The 20,581-nt window shown below is 31.5% G+C and overlaps 1 protein-coding gene across 1 annotated transcript in view; it reads right to left on the bottom strand.

The window, feature by feature from the left end:
- LOC107448327 (sodium-dependent phosphate transport protein 2B) overlaps nt 1-20,581 on the bottom strand; it is a 63,364-nt gene that overhangs the window by 9,627 nt on the left and 33,156 nt on the right. Inside the window, exons 2-5 of the mRNA XM_016063477.3 lie at nt 12,272-12,544; nt 10,198-10,389; nt 8,746-8,867; nt 6,290-6,392 (exon numbers count right to left, since the gene is read on the bottom strand). Coding sequence (XP_015918963.1) covers nt 6,290-6,392; nt 8,746-8,867; nt 10,198-10,389; nt 12,272-12,544 — 690 coding nt within the window. The remainder of the gene's footprint in view (nt 1-6,289; nt 6,393-8,745; nt 8,868-10,197; nt 10,390-12,271; nt 12,545-20,581) is intronic.

Here is a 20,581-nt window from a genome sequence, read left to right as displayed (position 1 = left end):
CGTTATCTGAATGAACTAAAGACGATAGTTGATGAATTTTTATGAGTTTGGTTTCCCTGATGCGTAGATTTGTCATTATTGTTAGCCTCAAATTCAATTAAGAGATGCAGAAGAAAATCACGAAATATGTTCCGTGATTAGAAATAGTGATTAGAAATATGTCAACGCAGAGATTAAGTTTTTATCTGAGAGCCAATTTGTGAGCGTCATCGGTATTAAAAACACAAATGCGATATTTTGATGAAATTTATCAATGTGAATATCCTGACACGTAGGTTTGTTACTTAATCATGAAAAGCTTTGAAATATGTATCATAATTAAACGATGTTAACGTGCAAAATAAGTCTTTATGCGAGTGCCATTTTGTCATCGCCATCGGAATTAACTAAAAATCCAAATGCGATGTTTTGATGGATTTCTATGAGCGTTCTTGTTGCGTATTAAAATACGTCAATACATAAAATAAATCAGGGTGTCACGAAACGTTTTGTATTTTAAAAACAATCCAGGGAAGAATGCAGGAATGACGTTCAACAATGAATAAAAAAAGGATATGAGTTACAACAGAATAACGCTTTCGGTATTGGCTGAGGAAATCGAATGAAAATAGATCGTCACGAACAACAAGAACTTCTTGACGCCTATTTTTCATGTCGCTTGTTGCGTTTTTCATAAAATGACTTTTTCAAAATTTTATATTTAAAACTTTGTTTCATAATAAATTCAAAATCTGTAAAATGGCTTTAGAAATTGCAAAATAACTGAATCAAAAAATAATTAGTAAGAGTGCTCTCGGCGTAATTAAAATTCTCTTTTGAGGGAAAATTGAGTAAAATTTATTGAGTGACACCCGTCCTCGTGCCATTTGTTTCATATTCTTACGCTTTAAAAAAATGATTCCGAAATTTTAAGTTTGAAACTTCGTTTGATAATGAATTCAAAATGGCTTTAAAAATTACAAAATAACTGAAACAAAAAATAATTGAAAAAAGCTTCACCGGTCGTAATCGCAGTTCTTTTTTTGAGGGAAAATTGAGTATAATATATAAACTGATGCCTGTTTTTCATGCCAATGATTTCATTTTCGCAAGCTTTCATAATATTCCTTCAAAAGTTTAAATTTGAAACTCCGTTTGATAAGGAATTCGAGAACTGTAAAATGGCGTTAAAAATTACAAAATAGGAACAATAAATAATTGAAAAAAGCGCCATCAGTCGTAATTGCAGTTCTTTTTTGAGGAAAAACTGAGTATAATATATAAATTGATGCCTGTTCTTCCTGCCAATGATTTCATTTTCGCAAGCTTTCATAATATGGCTTCAAAGTTTTAAATTTGAAACTCCGTTTGATAAGGAATTCGAGAACTGTAAAATGGCGTTTAAAATTATAAAATAGGAACAATAAATAATTGAAAAAAAAACGCCATCGGTCGTAATTGCAGTTCTTTTTTGAGGGAAAATTGAGTATAATATATAAATTGATGCCTGTTCCTCCTGCCAATGATTTCATTTTCGCAAGCTTTCTTATATGGCTTCAAAGTTTTAAATTTGAAACTCCGTTTGATAAGGAATTCGAGAACTGTAAAATGGCGTTTAAAATTATAAAATAGGAACAATAAATAACTGAAAAAAGTGCCATCGGTCGTAATTGCAGTTCTTTTTTTGAGGGAAAATTGAGTATAATATATAAATTGATGCCTGTTCTTCCTGCCAATGATTTCATTTTCGCAAGCTTTCATAATATGGCTTCAAAATTTTAAATTTGAAACTCCGTTTGATACTGAATTCAAAAACTATAAAAGTTATTTAACAATTGCAAAATTACCAAAATTGCAAAAAGCGACAACGACCGCAATTAGAGTTTTTTTATTGAGGGTAAATTGAATTCAATATATCAGTTTGTGACAAGCTTTTGCTTAATTTTAATATAGACACACATTTCTTTATTGCCCAAAACATACATTTAAAAAATATTTCCTCTTTTGATTTCTAAGAATTTTAATCCATTCATTATATTGAATACAAGGTTAGAAATTCTAAAGCCATTCTATTGACTATCATAATTATGTTGAACCACATACTATTATTTAAACTTGCTGCTTTCTATTAAGGTAGCTATAGCGGCTAGTTAAACCACTTTATATCGCATTTCTTTAATTTGATGAAGCAAAAATCTGTTTCAAATTGAACCTACTTAAAGTTGCAGCAAGTTTGCAATCTATTGTGGTCCAAAGTGTCGATTTTTCTTGGAATACGTAATTATTAAAAGCGCATATTAATTTATTTTAAATGTTAAAAGGAAGAGTTTTTACGTCCTTCAATTATAGCTTTAAAAAAGTTTGTGCTAAGATCCTGAAATTCAAAGAGCGGGAGCAAAGTGCAATTTTAGCTGTGATCCTTAAGAATTTGTTCAAAAAATCTATTAAGTCTGTTCAGGATGATGTATGGAAGTAGAATTTTTCTCATAAGATTATCATTGCTGAAAATCAAACTGCAGACTGCCGACCGGCCTGTGTAGGGGGCAGGGAACTGTCCTAGCATCAGAAAGGTCCTGGGTTCGAATCCCGGGCAAGGCATGGATGTTTATTTCTTTCTCTCTGTGTGTTCTATGTCCTTTCTCCTTTGTGTGTGAATGTGTGAGAATATGACCCGCCCTATAAACGGGTTGTGGTTGTGTAAATGGCGTGGCAGAAGTCGAATTCCTTGCCATAGATGGCGCTACTGAAAAACAGGAACAATCGCACCCCACTGACTATACGACACACACACACACACACACACAAAAAAAAACTGCAGACTATTCCTTTTTCTTTCAATTATTTAAAAAGTAATATAAGTGATGCTTGATGGCTTACAGCTCCGTTTAACCATTTGTATTTAAAAATTTATTATATTTGATTCATAAAGGGAGGTAAGAGCTCAAGTAAGACCTAGGTGGATGGCTTGTGAGTTAGACGTCTCTGAATCAGTATTTTTTTAACCCTTAAGTAAAACTGAAAACTCACGTTTATTTTGCTTTTATTTACGATTCTAAATGATGGCTCAGGAAATACTGTACTCGGGAAATTCGAACCTGGGTCACTTCAATTGGAGGCAAGTTTGCTTTCAAACAAAGTGACCGAAGTTCAAATTCTAGTGATGGGCCGGGATAGCCTGGTTGGTAGGGCACTGGGCCCATGTCCAAGAGGTCGTGGGTTCAATCCCCGCCGTCCAAAAACTCCCCGTGTTGTAAATGGTGATTGATGCACGTTAAATATGTCGAGTCACAAAGTCTTCCATGTTCCCATAACAAATCAAACTTCTGGGGGTACTGATCCTCGAGTTTCCTTGTTTTCTGGATTGGGTCAAAATTACAAGGCTACGGAGTTGAACATTAGTAGTCGTAAACCCAAGATTGGGTCGGCTGTTCAACGATGGTTATGAAATAAAATAAAATTCTAGTGATGGCTAGTCAATCAGAATTCAGCTCTGGTGCTGACGTAAAATATCTTCAGTGGTAGAAGGATCATGAGACGGACTCTTGCCGTCGGGCTAACGGTAGGAGGTTTTTGTGATTATCTTTTCCTTGTGACCCGATTGCAGGTAGATCTATCAAAAAATCTTCCCCAAAGGTTAGTTTTTATCAATGATTGATTCAGGAGGTTCCTGGTCTTCTGTGTTGAACTCAAAATTACAAGATTATGGGTTGAATATCTAATTCTTAGAAGTTTACCGCGATAAATAGCATTATTTCTAGTGCCAAATGATGATTATAGAATATTTCATCTTTATTTTAATGATTTGAACAAATTAAATTTAATCAAGCAAAGCTACCGGCGAGGGCAATAAATAATAATAAAAACAATTTTGAATTTTTTAACTGCGTCAGTATACATCTATGAATTTCGTACTGCTTACCGTTGATTAATACTCATTCATCGAATACTTACTCTTTTTTAAAGCAAAGTACGATGAGCGGATATTTTGGTACCAGTGTAGTGGATACCAGTCTAGTGGATTCTAGAATCAGAATAGTGGACATAAAAATATAATGAAACCCATTGAAGCCCAAGTTGAATCTTTACAATAATATATTTTGTTTAGTTGTGTAAAATGTTGAAAAATCAAACTGAATGAACTAAAAGTTTTTTTTTTTTGTTGAAAGAATTTAAAAGGAAAATACGACCCAAAAGCTTTATTTTATTTAAAATATATAAAAATTTATCAAGCGAAACGCATGAAATTATATTGATTTAACATTCAGATAAAAAAGAATAATTAAAAATGTTTTATGAGGAAAAAATATTTCATGTGATGCATTTTTAGAGCTGTACCTATGATAGAACTAAGGGAACTGAAAATGAAGTATGCCTGTTTACTATATCGTGTCAAGGGGAAAAATAATTAAATTTAAGTCTGATATTGAATATTATTGGCCTTGGATAATATAAAACGATTTGAGGAATTTGTTTTGGCAAACTATCAAAGTGAAAAGTGAAAGAACATTATCTCAACTATTAACATTTTATGACAGAAATAACAATTATTGTCCATTTTCGTGACAGATAATCCATAAATAAGCACTCAACTGTTTTATACTATGGAAAAAAAACAAGAAAAAAAAACTGAGCTGTTAATGATTGAAAGGGGATGATTTCCGTATTGCGCCAAAATGATCGCCAAATTGCGGCAATAAAGAGGCAGACGCAAATTAAAAATTTTATTTATATATATATATATATATATATATATATATATATATATATATATATATATATATATATATATATATATATATATATATATATATATATATATATATATATATGTGTGTGTGTGTGTGTGTGTGTGTGTTAGATGATGAGATTATTTTGTTTTTCATTGCTTTTTTTTCTGGCTTTTTAATTTTTTTATCAAAAACATTTTACTCTAATAATTTTTCTTCTTCTCTTTTCATTAATCTTTATTACATGTTTTTTCTATGTTTTTAATGTATGTATAAATTTATTGCAAGCACAAGAACCAGGCAGTGATATTTTGAAAATTGCAGTTGGCGCAAACAGGTGCCGGTATGGAAGAATACTAATAATATTGGAAAGATTCCCAGTAATCTGGTAACTCAAGTAGAAGTGAAGTTATTATGCCTAGTCATAATTCAGATTTAATTGGACACCAGTCGTATCTGATTGTCTTCTGAATCAACAAATGTCACGATTTACCACTGATGACATCACTAGCAGATATCCAATTGTTGCTTCAAGTTTCAAAAATAAGAATTAAGTACGAATGAGTTATTCTTTAACTGAGCATAAGAAAAATTAACTTGAATCTAAATAGGGGGAAAAAAACTTACTACTATAGGTTGTTATGGTTCCGCGAGCAAGAACAGGGACAAAAAAAAAAGAAAAAAGTCTTGAGTATTTCCGAGTGTTTTCTCATGTTAAGTTACAGTTTTAGGGAATTTCCGCATTCATACGTTAATTAAAAAGAACATAAATGCATAAATTTAAAATTGGATTTATGGCTTACAATTTATTGTAATGTTAAAAACTGAAAACGAAACACTTGCCGAATATTTGATCAAACCACGAACGGAGAAGCAAACTTTATAGCATGAAAAGTAGATTTTTAATATGCAGATTAATTAATGTTACAAAATTACTATGAAATCAAAGATAGTAATGTGCTTCTTTGAATAAACATACCCTTTTTTTTTAGATGGATTCGGCTTTTTGGCCCACTAAATATGAATCAGGTAAATATGCACAGTCTTGTTATGAGAACGGTCCTAAGTTTGACTAGCTCAATGATAGTTTTAACGTTTTGCATATTTCGTCATGCTTGTGAAACTGTTTAAACAAATCAGAAATGTTTGCTTACAATTATACTTGTTTATCCTAAGATAATTCCAAGTAAAAAAGTAACTTTTTCGAAATCGAAAATTTTAATAAATAGCTTCTTAACAAGAAAACTTCAAAAAAAGTCGTTAGTTCTTACAAACTGATTGACAAATTTTGTCTGTCTAAAATTGAATTTCTTTTTCTTTTCTTTTTTTTTTTTTTTTTTTTTTTTTGCAAGCATTAGTGGATGGAAAAGAAAAAACAAAAAAATTTCAACTTACAGAAATTTTACAAATTTTGTCTAAAATATAACTTTTTTTTTTTTTTACAAAGCATTAGTAGATGGAAAAGAAAAAAAAAGAAAATTTCAACTTACAGAAATTTTTCAAATTTTGTCTAAAATTTTACTTTTTTTTCTTAAAGCATTAGTAGAAGGAAAAGAAGAAAAAAAGAGGAAATTTCAACTTACAGGGTTCATCTGTTCCGTTGTATGAACATTTTTTCAAGAAACTAATATCAGATGAGACGTTTTGCTGACTCGTTGCTAAGCTTTCAAGCGCCTTTTTGTCCAACTGAAAATAAAAAAATACAGGATTATAAAATAAAAGTATACTTTATGGCTGAAAAAATTAAACATTTCATTCCTTGGGAAATTATAGGAATTTTTTGCAATCTATAAAGGGAAAGAAATTACAAAAATGATTATATAATAGTAAAACATTCTTGAATAGGTTTTACGTTGAAAAAGTTATTCACAGTAAAAATATTATTTTTGAGTTTATTTAAAATTATAACTTAAAGTTTTTGAATTCTTTAAATAAAAAAATATTTAAAACTAATGACTATAAATGAGTTTTTTATGTGGTGGTAGCTTATTTAAGTTCTTAAGCAAGTATTGTTTTTTTATTGGGATTTTAGAAAATTTTCTAAAAACAGGGGAATTTTTCATGCCAGTAAAATTAACAGTTTACACAATGCTTCGAAAAATATATTTCGCAAAAAATATATTTTGTATATATATATATATTTTTTTTGCTTAAATATCAACTTGCCACTTTTAAAAGGGTAATTTTTTATTCCTTTCTTGGGTGAGATAGTATAAATTTTCTGTTAATGGTGAAAACACTTTGTATACTATAGATTAAAACTATATTACCCTTTAAACAAGCTGGAAGTGAGTCGATTGTTAGAAACAAATTGTCAAATAGAAGGGATAAAATATTAGATTTATAAACACATCTCCCAACCGGGACCAAGCACTTTGTAGCGTTTCTACCACTACAAAAATATAATTCCAATTCACTAGTATATAAGACACGCTAACTCGATTCTATGTTGGGGTACCTTTTTGTAGATGAAGGTAGACATTGTCGAATTATACTCTCCCCCCATTGGTGACCTTCGGACGTGATGTGAACACTCCTACCTTGGCAGAAACGCCCACTAAGATTTGAACACGCCTACTTCGATGGATAGTCCACATTGAATCGTTGACTTGCTACTTGTGACTGCGATATTGTCCTCCTCACGCTGTTGCTTATCAGTCTCAATCACACACAACGTATACACTCGATTGCTGAAGGCAACACATAAGCGACCACGACCGTAAACTTGATACAGCTCTCACGATCAGCACTCAAAAGTAAGGTGATCTTAATACAGCTCTTCCGACTTCTCACAAAACAGCAATGAATCAACTAGTGGTATCCGTTTACCGAATTCTATCACAGATATAATTCTGGTGGGGGAGTACTGTAGTGCTTCTACCACTACAAAAATATAATTCCAATTCACTAGTATATAAGACATGTTAACTCGATTCTATGTTGTGGTGTCTTTTCACAGAGGAAGGTTGACAATGTCGAATTTTACTCTCCATACACACTTAGCCCTTTCAGGGCTTTGTCTTTCAACAATCTAGGTAGAAAGGCTACGTAGTTATGACCCCGGAAAGACGACGGGGATAGCACCTGAGCAACCCCTTTATCTAAATTTACACACTTTAACCTACGAGAGGACATTCAGTCACGGCAGATTTAACTCTCACCTTACTACAAATACACGCCCGTAGTTTAGTCGACTGCCAGAGTCGAACTCACAATCCCCAGCTCTCCGCCAGCGGTGTTAATGACTCCCCAACCGTCTGCTCAAACGAAGCTCACGTAAATTGGTACATGTATATCACCCAAAAAAATCTACGAATACTCTTCAACTGGGACGTTTTCCCGAATCTTCGGTAAAGGTAAATTTAGATCCCCTTCGGAAATTCGGATGCTTTTCAGATCCTAAAAATCCTTATCTCAACCCCTTCCTTCTCGCTCCCGTGAAAATGATGGGGTGAGGTTTCGCCCTCTATTTCTCGCTCCCGTCGTATTTCTGGTCAGCAGTATTCAGTAGTAACGCGCCAATAAAAATAAAACTAATTAATTTCTTTCGCCCGGGAAACATTTCATTTCCTATTCTACACACCAAATGGCAGTGCCAGGATATTTTTAAGGTAATTGTAGATAGTTAGTTTATTTTAAACTAGATGTCAGCACTAATCAAATACGTGTATTTGTACAGGATAAAAAAAATAGGCACTTTTATGACCGTTTTCTTGAAAATTAACCGATCACTAAGGGGCTAATTACTAAAATCTCATTTGCGTTTCTGTAAAATAAGTACTCACTGCAATATTTGAAAATTTCTGTTTCTTCTACATTATTTTTGTCAATGCTAGAGTTTGTCGCTGCAGGACACGAATGTTTGTAATCGTGAGGAATTCTATCTTTTTATTAGCTTAAAAATATAAACCCATCTTAACGGAGAAGTGCATGTCTAAAACTAACTCTCATTTGCTTTACGCAAAAGAAATCCGGAACAACCTCTCACGGTTTGCCCGATGTCACTTAGATGATAAATTATTAATTTAGAGTGAAATACCTGTACAATGAGTGATGTGGCTGGTTTTGTGATTTGTTGCAAAAATCCCGTTTGTTTTGCTCCTTCAACGTGATGCCAGTCCCCTGTATCCATGATGGCTCCAGTTAGACTTTCTAAATATCCTAAAAAAGAAAACTTTTATTGATGAGAGTATACAAAATAAATTCTTTTCAACCTTTTAGAAACGGGAAGATAAAAACACTTATTTTTTTCAATAATATAAACTACTATATTTGTTATAATTTATAACTCTAAAACTACATGATAGTAATCAATAACTTTAAGCTAGCAAAAATATAAACATAAGCAGACCGTCTCAGTTTGGGAAATTCATAAGATGACAATAATTTTTACGACTCTCCTTGCTAAATTTTGGATCAAATTTTTATTTCTTTCAAAAGATTAATAATGGCGTCATAGGAGAATATACTACATTTCCTCCCTAATTTTTCATAAATTTATCTCCATTTTTTAATTTCTTAAATTTTTCTTTGCATAAATCTTAAGAATTTTATTGTTTTGCAATTAAATTTCTAATTATTTTTTGGCGACACTGTACAGCAATTTTTTTTCTGTCCTTTAGATGAAACTGTCTGATTCTAATTAAATAAAAGGGACTTGATCACACATCAATGCCTAAATGGCATTGGAGGAAATGGATGGGAAAATCTCCCAACTCTTGGATATTTTGCTTCCAAATGAATCAAGAGCATCGAAATTTCGTGAAGGTATGGTTTGTCCAATCTAAGAACTCCTCCCGCAACAAAGTCAAAGCCCTCTGATGCTATGGAAACAAGAATGGCGCATTTTAGGGAGGGTAGCTTCACTTAAGAACTAACACAATGGGCCGAAGCTATTCCTTTTCCTTCGCCGACCCGAGCCGAAACCACTCCAGAACAGTGACCCTGCACCCCTACTTGAAATAGTCATACCTGGTTACCATAGTTACCGCCACAGCTCCAGACTAATGTCTGGGGGAGTTCTTGTTTTAGACAAACTATTGATAAGGCATTTGTCGCCAAGGTCACCAAGCTGGTGATGTTTCTACTGTCAATGAGAGTGCCTTTCCTTTGCAAGTAAGTTGTTATTGTGCTCTGTTAAAATACGTAAAGCCGCCAAGTTATGTGAATTTTTGGGAAAAACGGTGCATTCATTATTTTCAGCCAAACGTATACCAGAAACACACACTAAAGGTAGAAATAAAAGATTTTGTGAGCACATTTAAATTATAAATAATATTAAATTTTATGATTAACCACTACGAAATAGCCAGGAAATAAGAATTAAATTATTATTTTTTTAACATTATTTCTGGGTATTTTCCTACAGTTTTATATACAGTATTTCATTTTGCACATTTTTAGAATAATTTTGAGCAGAAAAAAGTAGTTTTTCTTTTTAGGAAAAGCTAATGTGGATTAATATTTGCAGCAATAAAAATGTTGACTTTACCAGTGGCGACCTCCAGCGGTAGAAGGACGATGACAGCCAGCCAGTTGAACATGTCGTGAATGGTTGCAGCAGCAAAAGCTCTTTGGAATTCTCTCCTGTCAGCTGACTGACCAAGTGAGACGAGTGTGTTGGTGACAGAGGTCCCAATGTTTGCTCCCATCACAATAGGAACGGCATCCTTCACTCTCAGCACTATGCAAATAGAAGAACATGTTACAAAATAGAACTAATGGGGAAAACTATACAGCCCTAAACTTGATGTCAATGAAGGAAATATGGGAGCTATATACACAGTTCATTTACATTAATGTGACCACCTGTCAAAAGCATTAACCAGGCGACTGCTGCGGAGGCCCATGAGCAGCAACGTTCGCTAAACCGTTATTGAGGATACACTCTTGGTAGCCCCGGTTCATCTGGGTGGTCAGTTGCTCAACAGTTGCACGTCTATTCACCCGAACGCATCTCCGTAGCCTTCGTTCGCCTCTGTCATCTATAGCCTGTGGTGCACCACATGTGCCACGCGATTTTGGATAGTGCCATTTTGCCATGCACGGTATACTTTTACCGTGGCGGCACGCGAACAGTTCACAAAATTAGCCGTTTCCGAAATGCTTCCACCCTTGGCCCGAAAGCCAATAATCATGCCCTTTTGGTCTACATGTAAACAGCATAACAAACCTTTTTAGGTTTACATTAAAAGGTTTTTGCTGAGTTAAAATAAACCTTATTTTGCTATCTGGGATATAATAAACTCTTACTTCGTGTCCTTCTGAACAGGTCTTAATACAGAAGGGCCCCTAGCCACATATATTTCAGGTCATGGCTTCCTATGCAATTCCTATGCAATGTGAGTGACCTATCTCACCTAAAAGTTTGTCGCAACACTTACGCGGCTCCCTGTTATACATTTTTAAACTTGTACATTTCAACAAAACATAGGCTGAGAATGTCATTTTGAAAAAGAGCCTGTAGCTTTAGGATCAAAACTAATTTCCGATTTGAAATCCCTACACCCGAAGTAAGCAAGATCCAGTATTTGTATAAATGCAACAAAAAATTTGTTTCTTAGTGTTATCAATAAGCAAAATTGAAATGCAATATGATTAAGACACTGAGCTGTCACTATGAAAGATCAGGGTTCGACCCCCGAAGACGGTTTGAAGCACACTCACAAGCGTCAGATCAACGTGTACCAACTCGCCTAAGAAGTAAAGCCTGTCCAGATGCAATGCTGAAAATATTACAGCCAGCATGAGGTCGGTCTTGAAATTGTGGAGCCCCGACGTCAACGAGACAACTGACTGTGGTTATGTATTTAATTGGAAACAATACTAAGAAATAGTTCGATTTGAAAAAAACATAGCCATTGGAAAAAGTGAGATTTTTCACTGCAGTGCTTCAAGTCATTTATACACATAAATTATCTTGCAAATTAAACTTAGCTGCCATGTTGAGATGCGTTTCTTTTTGTATAATTTCAATGCTATTTATCAGTCAACCTAATACAATCAAACCCCGCTACAGTGAACCTTCAAGGAGCCGAAATTTCGGTTCACTATATCCGTACTGTAAACAATTTTAACTAATTTTTCATAAAAAGAAATACAAAAATGGTAAAAAAAACAATATGTGGTAACGAAAAATGCGTTAACTTTTATTTTTTATCACTCTTCGTGTTGCGTACAAAAAATTTAGGGATCGGAAACTGAGATAGAAGAAGCAAACAGGAAAAAAATGCTTATAGCTACATACCACTCAATAGATGGTTTTAATATTCGCTATATGTATTTTATGTACTAATTTCAAAATTACCAAAAAATGAAGAAAAAAAATCTGTCGAAGACAGAAAAAAGTTCATAGTATCGAATTTCCTCATTTCTTTTGGCTCACTATATCCACAAAAAATAATATTATATGTGTATGGCAAGGCACGGGAGCAAGCATTTCGTTTACTATATCCGGGAGTTCACAATAAACCATGTTCACTATAACTGGGTTTGACTGTATAAACTTTTCTTAAATTATATATTTTTCATTATGTTTGGTATTACAGAAATAGTCTGCAACTTACGTCCCGAACCGACCATTGTGACGACTATTGAAGTGGAGGTGGACGAAGACTGGACTAGGACCGTAGCCAGGACGCCAATCATGAGGCCGACAACAGGATTCCTGAGGAGTTCGCTTTCAGAAAACACTCGTCCAGCTTGCCTGCCTCCCACTAATCGAAATGATGTGCTCAAAAGGTCCAGAGAGCAGACGAATATCCAGAGCAGCAGCAGAAGTATCAGGCCTTTTCCTATTCCCAGAAACACTCGCTTTGTTTTCTCTGCTATGGATAACTCTAAAAAAAAAGGGTTTAACTTTAGATATTTTATTAACAGTTGCAAGTTAAGAAAGTGATCTGTTGCAAGTTAAGAAAAAACTATTCCCCCTTCCTAGTGAGAGAGCCTCTTTGCATCTAAGTGTACGTACGCCAAGCTGCCAGCGCGGATGTATATCAACATCACCAACTCAAACGACATTGCATACTCTCCTTTTTGCCTGATTTCTTATTAGAAACAATAATCAATTAACAATTTTAGAAGAATTAATAAAAATGGTATTTAAAAATCGTAACAAATATTTGTCTTTCTGTTCGCGTGTAAAGTAACTGATAAAAGAATAACAAATATTGTTTCTTGCAGACGATTTTCTTCTACAGCGAAACAAAAGTGAAAAAAAAAACTTATCTCTCATTTAATTTGTTAAGAGAATGTCAGTACAAAAAGCGCAATTTTTAGTGGTCCAATCAAATCCAATGCTCTTGCAACATCATATAGTTGTTTCTTTTTCAAGAATGACTGTTCTCCGAAATATGTCGCCTAGAGTAGGATGCTAGAAAGACTACGAAACTATGACATTTTTTTTTTTTAATAAATCTCTGATATAAAGATAACTCGAACTAAATTTTTGTCTGCCGTGTTTAACTTTTAAAAGCTTTTATATTGTATAGAAAGCATATTTGTGCAATTTAATAACGAAATATAACAAAACTATACGGAGTCGTGGATTATTACTTAAATCCTATACCGCAATGGTCTTTTTTTTTAAAACTTACAACGGAGTATAGAATACTACTAGACAAAAGCATTTTGATGTATTACTTTTATGTATCAGTTCTTTCAAGTATCAGATACTAATCAGTGTCAAATAGTCTGAAAGTAAATACGCTACCACTTTTGCCTTGGATGATGTTGATCATATTCAGATTATTTTATTAATCAGTGATTCTACTAGACTTTTGAAACTATTGGTTCTTAACACTAGAGAGACTGAAATACCTATACTGCCCAAAAGCAGTCAAAATGACTACATTGTAAAAGAATAACTAATGTATAAAGAAATTTGTTTAAAATTAATTTTTAATGTTATTTTCAGTTATATAACAAGTTATTAGTAACTAGCAACAACAAAAATAATTATGAAAGTCGCAAAATTGTAAGAAATTGTGTCATTCATTACATACATCATTGTTTTTCTAATTGAAATTAAAAAGCAGTCAAAATGACTTCCTTGGACAATCTATTGTTACGAGCCGTTTCTCCCCTCGACCGAGCTCAACTGTCTGTAGGGGAGGGAAAAATCTAATTAAGATTTTAATTTTCCTTATTTTTTTTTTACATATAAACTGATAGTGGATAATTACTTTATTCGGCTTTGTCTTTCAATATATGTAAAATACAAAGCCGTCCTCTAATCAAATACAAAGCGTGCGGTAATTTAAATTCGCTTTCAATTTTTTCCCAACAGAATTATATTAATATTATAGCAATAAGTAGTTATAGGGGCAGTACCGGATTATCCATTATGCCAGACGAGGCCATGGCCTGGGGCCCCCAATGGTTAAGGGCCCCCTCAAAATTGATTTTTTGAAAATAAATTTTAAAAATTTAAGAAAGACAATTATTTTTTAAATCTAATTAAACAAAATAAAGTAAAATTTAATTTATTATTATTTTAAATATGCTTTCTTAAATGAAAAGATATATAAATACTTTTATATTTGAATAAATAAAAACTGCAAGAAAAAAAATTAATCTAAGGGCCCCAAAAATTTGAATGGCCTAGGGCCCCGCGTACGCTTAATCCGACCCTGTATAGGGGGGTTCTATGCATTTATTTGTATTTAAATTTTTGATAAATATATTTGTTTTTATACAATTTATTTTGCAAAAATCATCTACAGCTAATTTAAACAATTTAAATTATTATAAAATTAAGTTATAAAAGAATTTTAAAACTGATAATTGAGTAGTTTTAAATTACTGATTCCAACTCACAAGTCACAGATTTTTATTGCATTAAAGTTTTGGGGAAAATTTCATAGAAGTTCTAAAAATTATCGAGCTCTATTTCTCCTAATCTAATATTCCACCTTTTTTTTTTAAAGGTTTTGTGTTGCCAAATAATAGTATACCATCAAAAGTTTTTTAAGTACAAAAGAGCATCAAGAAGGAAATGAAAAACAAAAATTTAACCTAAAATACAAGATGACGTGGGTAGACGTCACTTAAGAAGGCGGACTTCTAACTTTTTGGGTCCATTTTTACGAAAAGCAAGATTTTTTTAAAAATATAAATCTTTTGTTCCCTTAATTAATATTCACATTTCCGCTTTATTAATATCCATTTCAGGGTCCTCACTAAGTATTCGCCATCTCGCCAAATGCAATAAAATCGTAAACTGGGCGAATAAAATAGTGTTTTGCCGCAGTATTGGCGAAGGATTTTTCCCACAGGAAAGAAAAGAAATAACTCGATTCTCAAAATTACGTCAAAATGAATTTTTCTGAACAAATCAGTATTTTTAATTAGATTAAAATTTTCGGTATCAGCGTTTCCTAACCAATTAGAATTGGGACCAAATAATATAAGCTTGAAACACAATACCGTAAAATACTTTTCTATGGGAAAAAAAGAATAATAAAATTTTTTTTAAATTTGCATATGGCGAAGACTTTCGAAAGTTGGCGAATACTTTCGTTATTTGGCTAATTCACTGGCTAAAAAATCCTTAGCGCGGGCCCTGCATCTTCATAAATATTCTATTTAATGATTGACAGCACAAAGAATTTTCATTTTTTTTATTTGAACAATCAAGTCTACTAAATAGAACTTATCAAACACCTGCACCAAGGAAAAGTAACGAAGTAACTCTAATTTTCGCGTTTAACTATTACATTTCATTTTATATTTTATACTCGGCGTTGTGAATAGTCGACCTAATTCTGAGTTTACGATAATCAATGTTCAACTCAGTAAGTAGTCTTGTAAATTTGAACCCAGCCCAGAAAACAAGGGAAATCTTTAATTAAGCATTGGGACAATTTTTTCGTGAAAAACGTTTTAATAGAACTAATCAACATTTTCTTTATATGGAAAACCTCCACCTGACACCAAGGAGACTCTAACATATGATCAGTCTATCACTGAGGATATTTTACGTCAGCACTATGGTCAGTGCGAGCTTGGTGCAGAATTCGTATCATCCAGCCACCGCTGGAATTCAAACCTGGGTCACCTTTGAGCCACCGTGGCTTTTCCTCAACAATTCCTTTAAAATTTCTTGTACATTTATGTTTAAAATTGCAATTTTACCAAGGCATGCTATTCTTTTCTTACCTTGGTTCAATAGTTACTGCCGACAATAACATAGACAATGAGATTCGGAGTCGTCTAATTTGTTCAAATAAAGCTTTTTATGGTTTGAAACGTTTTTTCAAATCCTCTCTTTTATCAAAAAATACAAAACTTTTACTCTATAAAACATTAATTAGGCCAATACTTACCAATGGCTCTGAGACCTGGAACCTAACTCAAGCTGGTGAAAATAAAATTGCCATTTTTGAGAGAAAAGTTTTGAGGGCCATCCTTGGTGGGATAAAAATAAATAATTCCTGGAGAAGACGATATAATACTGAACTGTATAAATACTACAAAGAGCCAGATATTGTGAAATTCATAAAAATAAATCGAATGAGCTGGGCAGCTCACATTTTCAGAAGGAATGATGACTCAAATTTAAAGAAAATCCTATTACATAAACCCCTAACGAACAGGAAAAGAGGTAGACCCAGGCTGAGATGGCTGGATTTAGTTGAGACTGATTTCCTTACTCTAAAGGAGAAAAACTGGCGAACAAGTGTCAAAAGTAGAGAGAAGTGGATTAGAATTCAAAGGAAGGCACTGGCCCACCCTGGGCTGTCTAGCCAGATATGATGATGATGATGCTATTCATTTTCGCATTGGAGAATTACGCTTCCACAGATACGCTTTCTATATCTTATTTTTTTTATCCTCTTTATGATTTTTAGAATATTTAACGCGATATAGCGTGTAAGCGGAATCACTGTCAATAATTTTATATCAGATGATCTACTGCAGATGGCTCATTAGCGGATCCCTCCATTGAATTGGACACTTGCAGCAAATCACATGGTTGTGCATGCGGTGTTAACGTTATAGCTTTAAGGTTCGGATTTATTATCACCGAATAAATTTTCGGATACGATTTAATTGGTAGGCGACGTCAGCGTTAATGTCGAACCTGGTTGGTTGACCCATGCGTGACGTCGCGTGCAGTTATCCAATTACCAACCATTCTGGTGCTGTGGAGCACAGAATTTATTTTATAACAAATCACTACGTTAGAAGATGTCTAAATAGAGTAATCAACCTCAATCGTAATCGTTTGTAACAAAATTAATTTTAATAATTTTTTTTCTTGTAGTAGATTGCAAAGTTAGCAGATCTCTTCATAAATTTATCAAATTTGCCCGCTTTACGTGGAAAACATTAACTTTTATTAATTTCTTCTAGCAAATCGCAAAGTAAGTGTTTTATGTTTCGATATAATTATCAACCATTTACATTATATAATAGAATTAATTTTATAATTATTTTGTATAGTAGATTGCAGCGTCAGAAGATGTAATCGTAGAGTAATCGACCACATTCACATATTGTGTAATTGAATCAATTAATTTCAAGAATCACTTTAAGTATAATGCAACGTAAACAGATTAAGTCTCCATAAAGTTATCGACCATTTTCGTTATGAAGTAAAATTAATTTTATAATAAATTATTCTAAACTGCGAAAAGTAAGGATAATTAAATTGAGAAAAAAACCCAATTAATTATAAATTAAAAATTTTGAAATTTTTAAGTTTTACAAAAATTGATTAGCATTGATTATGCGATTAAATGTCATATTTAATTAATTTAAGAAAGAATTATATTTTAAAAATTAACAGTAAATTATTAATTATAGTTAATTATTTTTTCAAAATTAATTATTTCTCATAACAGATCACAGCATTTACTCAGAAAATGGGAAATTTCAGACTATTATAGTATTTTAATGGTGCGGAATATTTTTAGTATAGAAAGAGAAAAAAAGAAATTTTTTTTCACGAAAAAAATTCGTACTCTTTGGTCAAGAACATTTTAGTACAGAGTAACTGAAATCCTCTAGTTTAAGTCAATACCTAACTAAATTAGTATATTAACAAAGCATGGTACTTTAAGTGAAATCAATTAAATTTTATGTTTACTTAATTTTAAAAAGAAATAATTTTTAAAAATTAATTATAAATTATTAATTGTAATTAAATAATTTTTAAAAATTAATTATTTCTCATAACAGATTACAGCAATTACTCAGAAAACGGGAATTTTTTTTCTATTAATACGTATTTTAATGGGATGGAATATTTTTAGTATGGGAACACAAAAAAGAAAAAAAAATTTCACTAAAATAATTCGTACTCAATGGTCAAGGACATTTAGTACAATGCAACTGAAATCTTCTAGTTTAAATCAATACCTAACTAAATTAGTGTATTAACAAAACATGGCACTTAAAGAGAAAATAGCGTGGCTTAAAGATTTTGTTTTTTTGTCAGTTAGAAAGAAATAGCTGTAAAGAAACAATAGCAAAAGACGGAAAAGAATCGTAAAATAACTTAAGGTATAAAAATTTTCTTTAATACTTTCTTGAAATTAATAACGCTTATCATTTTGCTTGGAAAAAAGGTTTTTTTTAATAAAAGTAAATCATTGCTAAAATGACGAACTCCACAATTATAAACCCATTATTGTTGTAAAAAAACATATGTGTTTATTTATTTTGCCTGAAAAATGGTTAATTAATTTGAAAATATATCCGGGATTCCAGTTTCTATTCAATGGCTAATTGCTTTATAATGAATTCGCTTTAAAATAAAGTATTATTAATTGTATTACGGATTTGATTGATCTTCTTCCTGTTTTTAAGGTCTAATAATTTTTAAATTTTTACCGAATTCAAAATTTTAAGAATAACTCTGCTACTTAGAATTTTGCTTAGTATTCCAAAATTCCACAGTATACAATTTTGTTAATAGAATGCTTAAAAAACTATCTACTTTAAAGTTGTAATTGAGCATTGTTTTTCAAAAAATTTTCGAAAAAAATTTATCTAATTGAATATAGTTCAGAATCTTATGATTTGATTACAGAGGTACAGAAAATGGCAAAAAGGGGTACACACACACACACACATATATATATATATATATATATATATATATATATATATATATATATATATATATATATATATATATATATATATATATATATATATATATATATATATATATATATATATATATATATATATATATATATATATATATATATATATGTATACACCCAGTGGCTGCAAGGTTCAGAATATGGAGAATATGTATATCTTGGATATTTCTCTATAATTAGTTTCTTAGGAATTGAAACGTAAATTTTATATTTTAATACAATAATCTTTTAAAAAATAATTAAAAAGTATAATGCACTATTTCATTTTTAAAAATTAAAGTTAATAACATAAAAAATGTGCTGAAGTTAAAATAGAAATATAAATATGTTTACTAAAAACTATATAATTATTTTTAGTTGTATAAAAAATTAGAACCATCACTTTTTCAAATTATTTTTAAAATGCATCATGGAAGTTTTGTGAACATTTTTGTACACTTTCTAAAGGGTTCAAAAGCACAAAAAATTCAAAATGCATCTTGAAAAGTTTCAAATAAATCTGTGTTCAAAAATGATTTATATTGGGTTGGTCATAATTTTAATAATTGATATCAGTTTCACAAATAAAAACTACGCATTCAAAAAATAAATAAATTAAATAAAATGTTGCAAAGCAAATAAACAAAATGTGAAGTAAACCTGCTAAATCTATCAATTGTAAAACTACAACTATCCGATAAATAATGCATTTGTTAAAGGAATCGGGGCAATGTTATGACTAGCCTAATTTTCAATATGTTCACGACAGAATTTTCTTCTTTAACATGGTTTTTCTAAAATCATCAGCCAAGGAAATAAAAAAAAAGCCACTGTTTAAGTTCCTTACACCTGAAGTAAAGTTATAATTTTAAATTATGTTTACCCTCTTGCCGTTAAGAATTTTCTGGGTTTTAGAACAGACAAATAAATTAAATATTTTAAGTTATAAACTTTTTTTCTTCTAAAATCACCAATTTGGCGACATTTTCCCACCTTGATGAAAATTATATTTTTATAATTTTCCATTTTTATAAAAATTACATTTTTATGAAAATTACATTTTTATGATTATGTTTTTTTGTGCCATTGTCAGCATAAGCATATAGGAGATGATAAAAGATAGGCTAAACTTGACCCAACAGCCATGAGATACTATTACAAATTCTCAGCGGCTTATAAAAATATTTATTATTTAGATAAAAGTTTTATTTCATCTGACAGAGCCTCCCATTAATAATCTTTAAGAGTTTTCCTTCTTTCTTTTTGTGTGTAAAATAACAAGATTTCCAAATGGGAAATAAGATGCTTCTGTATATTAATAAATTTCTGGTAACTTGTTAAGTATACAGGATGTTGGACTAAAAACATTCTGTAGCTTTAGGAGCAAAATTAATTTTAGATTTGAAAACCCCAAACCCGAAGGAGGCAAGATCAAGTATTTGTATAAATGCAAAAAAAAAAAAAAAAAAAAAAAAAAAAAAAAAAAAAAAAAAACATTGTTCCCTATTATAATCTGTAGAATGTCTGATTTCTTAACATTCACTTTTAACAGTGCATTATTTCTTTGCAAATTGAGCAAAATTCGCTATCAAATTTAATAGAACGCATTTAAAAAAATATTTTTATAGGAGTTCTTAATGTTATGTAACAATATTTCTGCAGAGTTTACCTTGAAGGTTTTTTTCCTTTATTTAAGTAATTTATGACATTTTACATTACATTAGATGTTATTTTCAATTCTTAATGTTCAAAATAACAAGTCAAATCCGAAATTAATAAACC

The sequence above is a fragment of the Parasteatoda tepidariorum genome, chromosome 4, assembly GCF_982258835.1.
Source record: "Parasteatoda tepidariorum strain Cologne lab strain chromosome 4, Ptep-v5.0, whole genome shotgun sequence".
In the NCBI taxonomy this organism is placed as follows: Eukaryota; Metazoa; Arthropoda; class Arachnida; order Araneae; family Theridiidae; genus Parasteatoda; species Parasteatoda tepidariorum.
The sequence above is the reverse complement of the archived record's forward strand: the minus strand, read 5'-3'. Positions and strand labels throughout refer to the sequence as shown.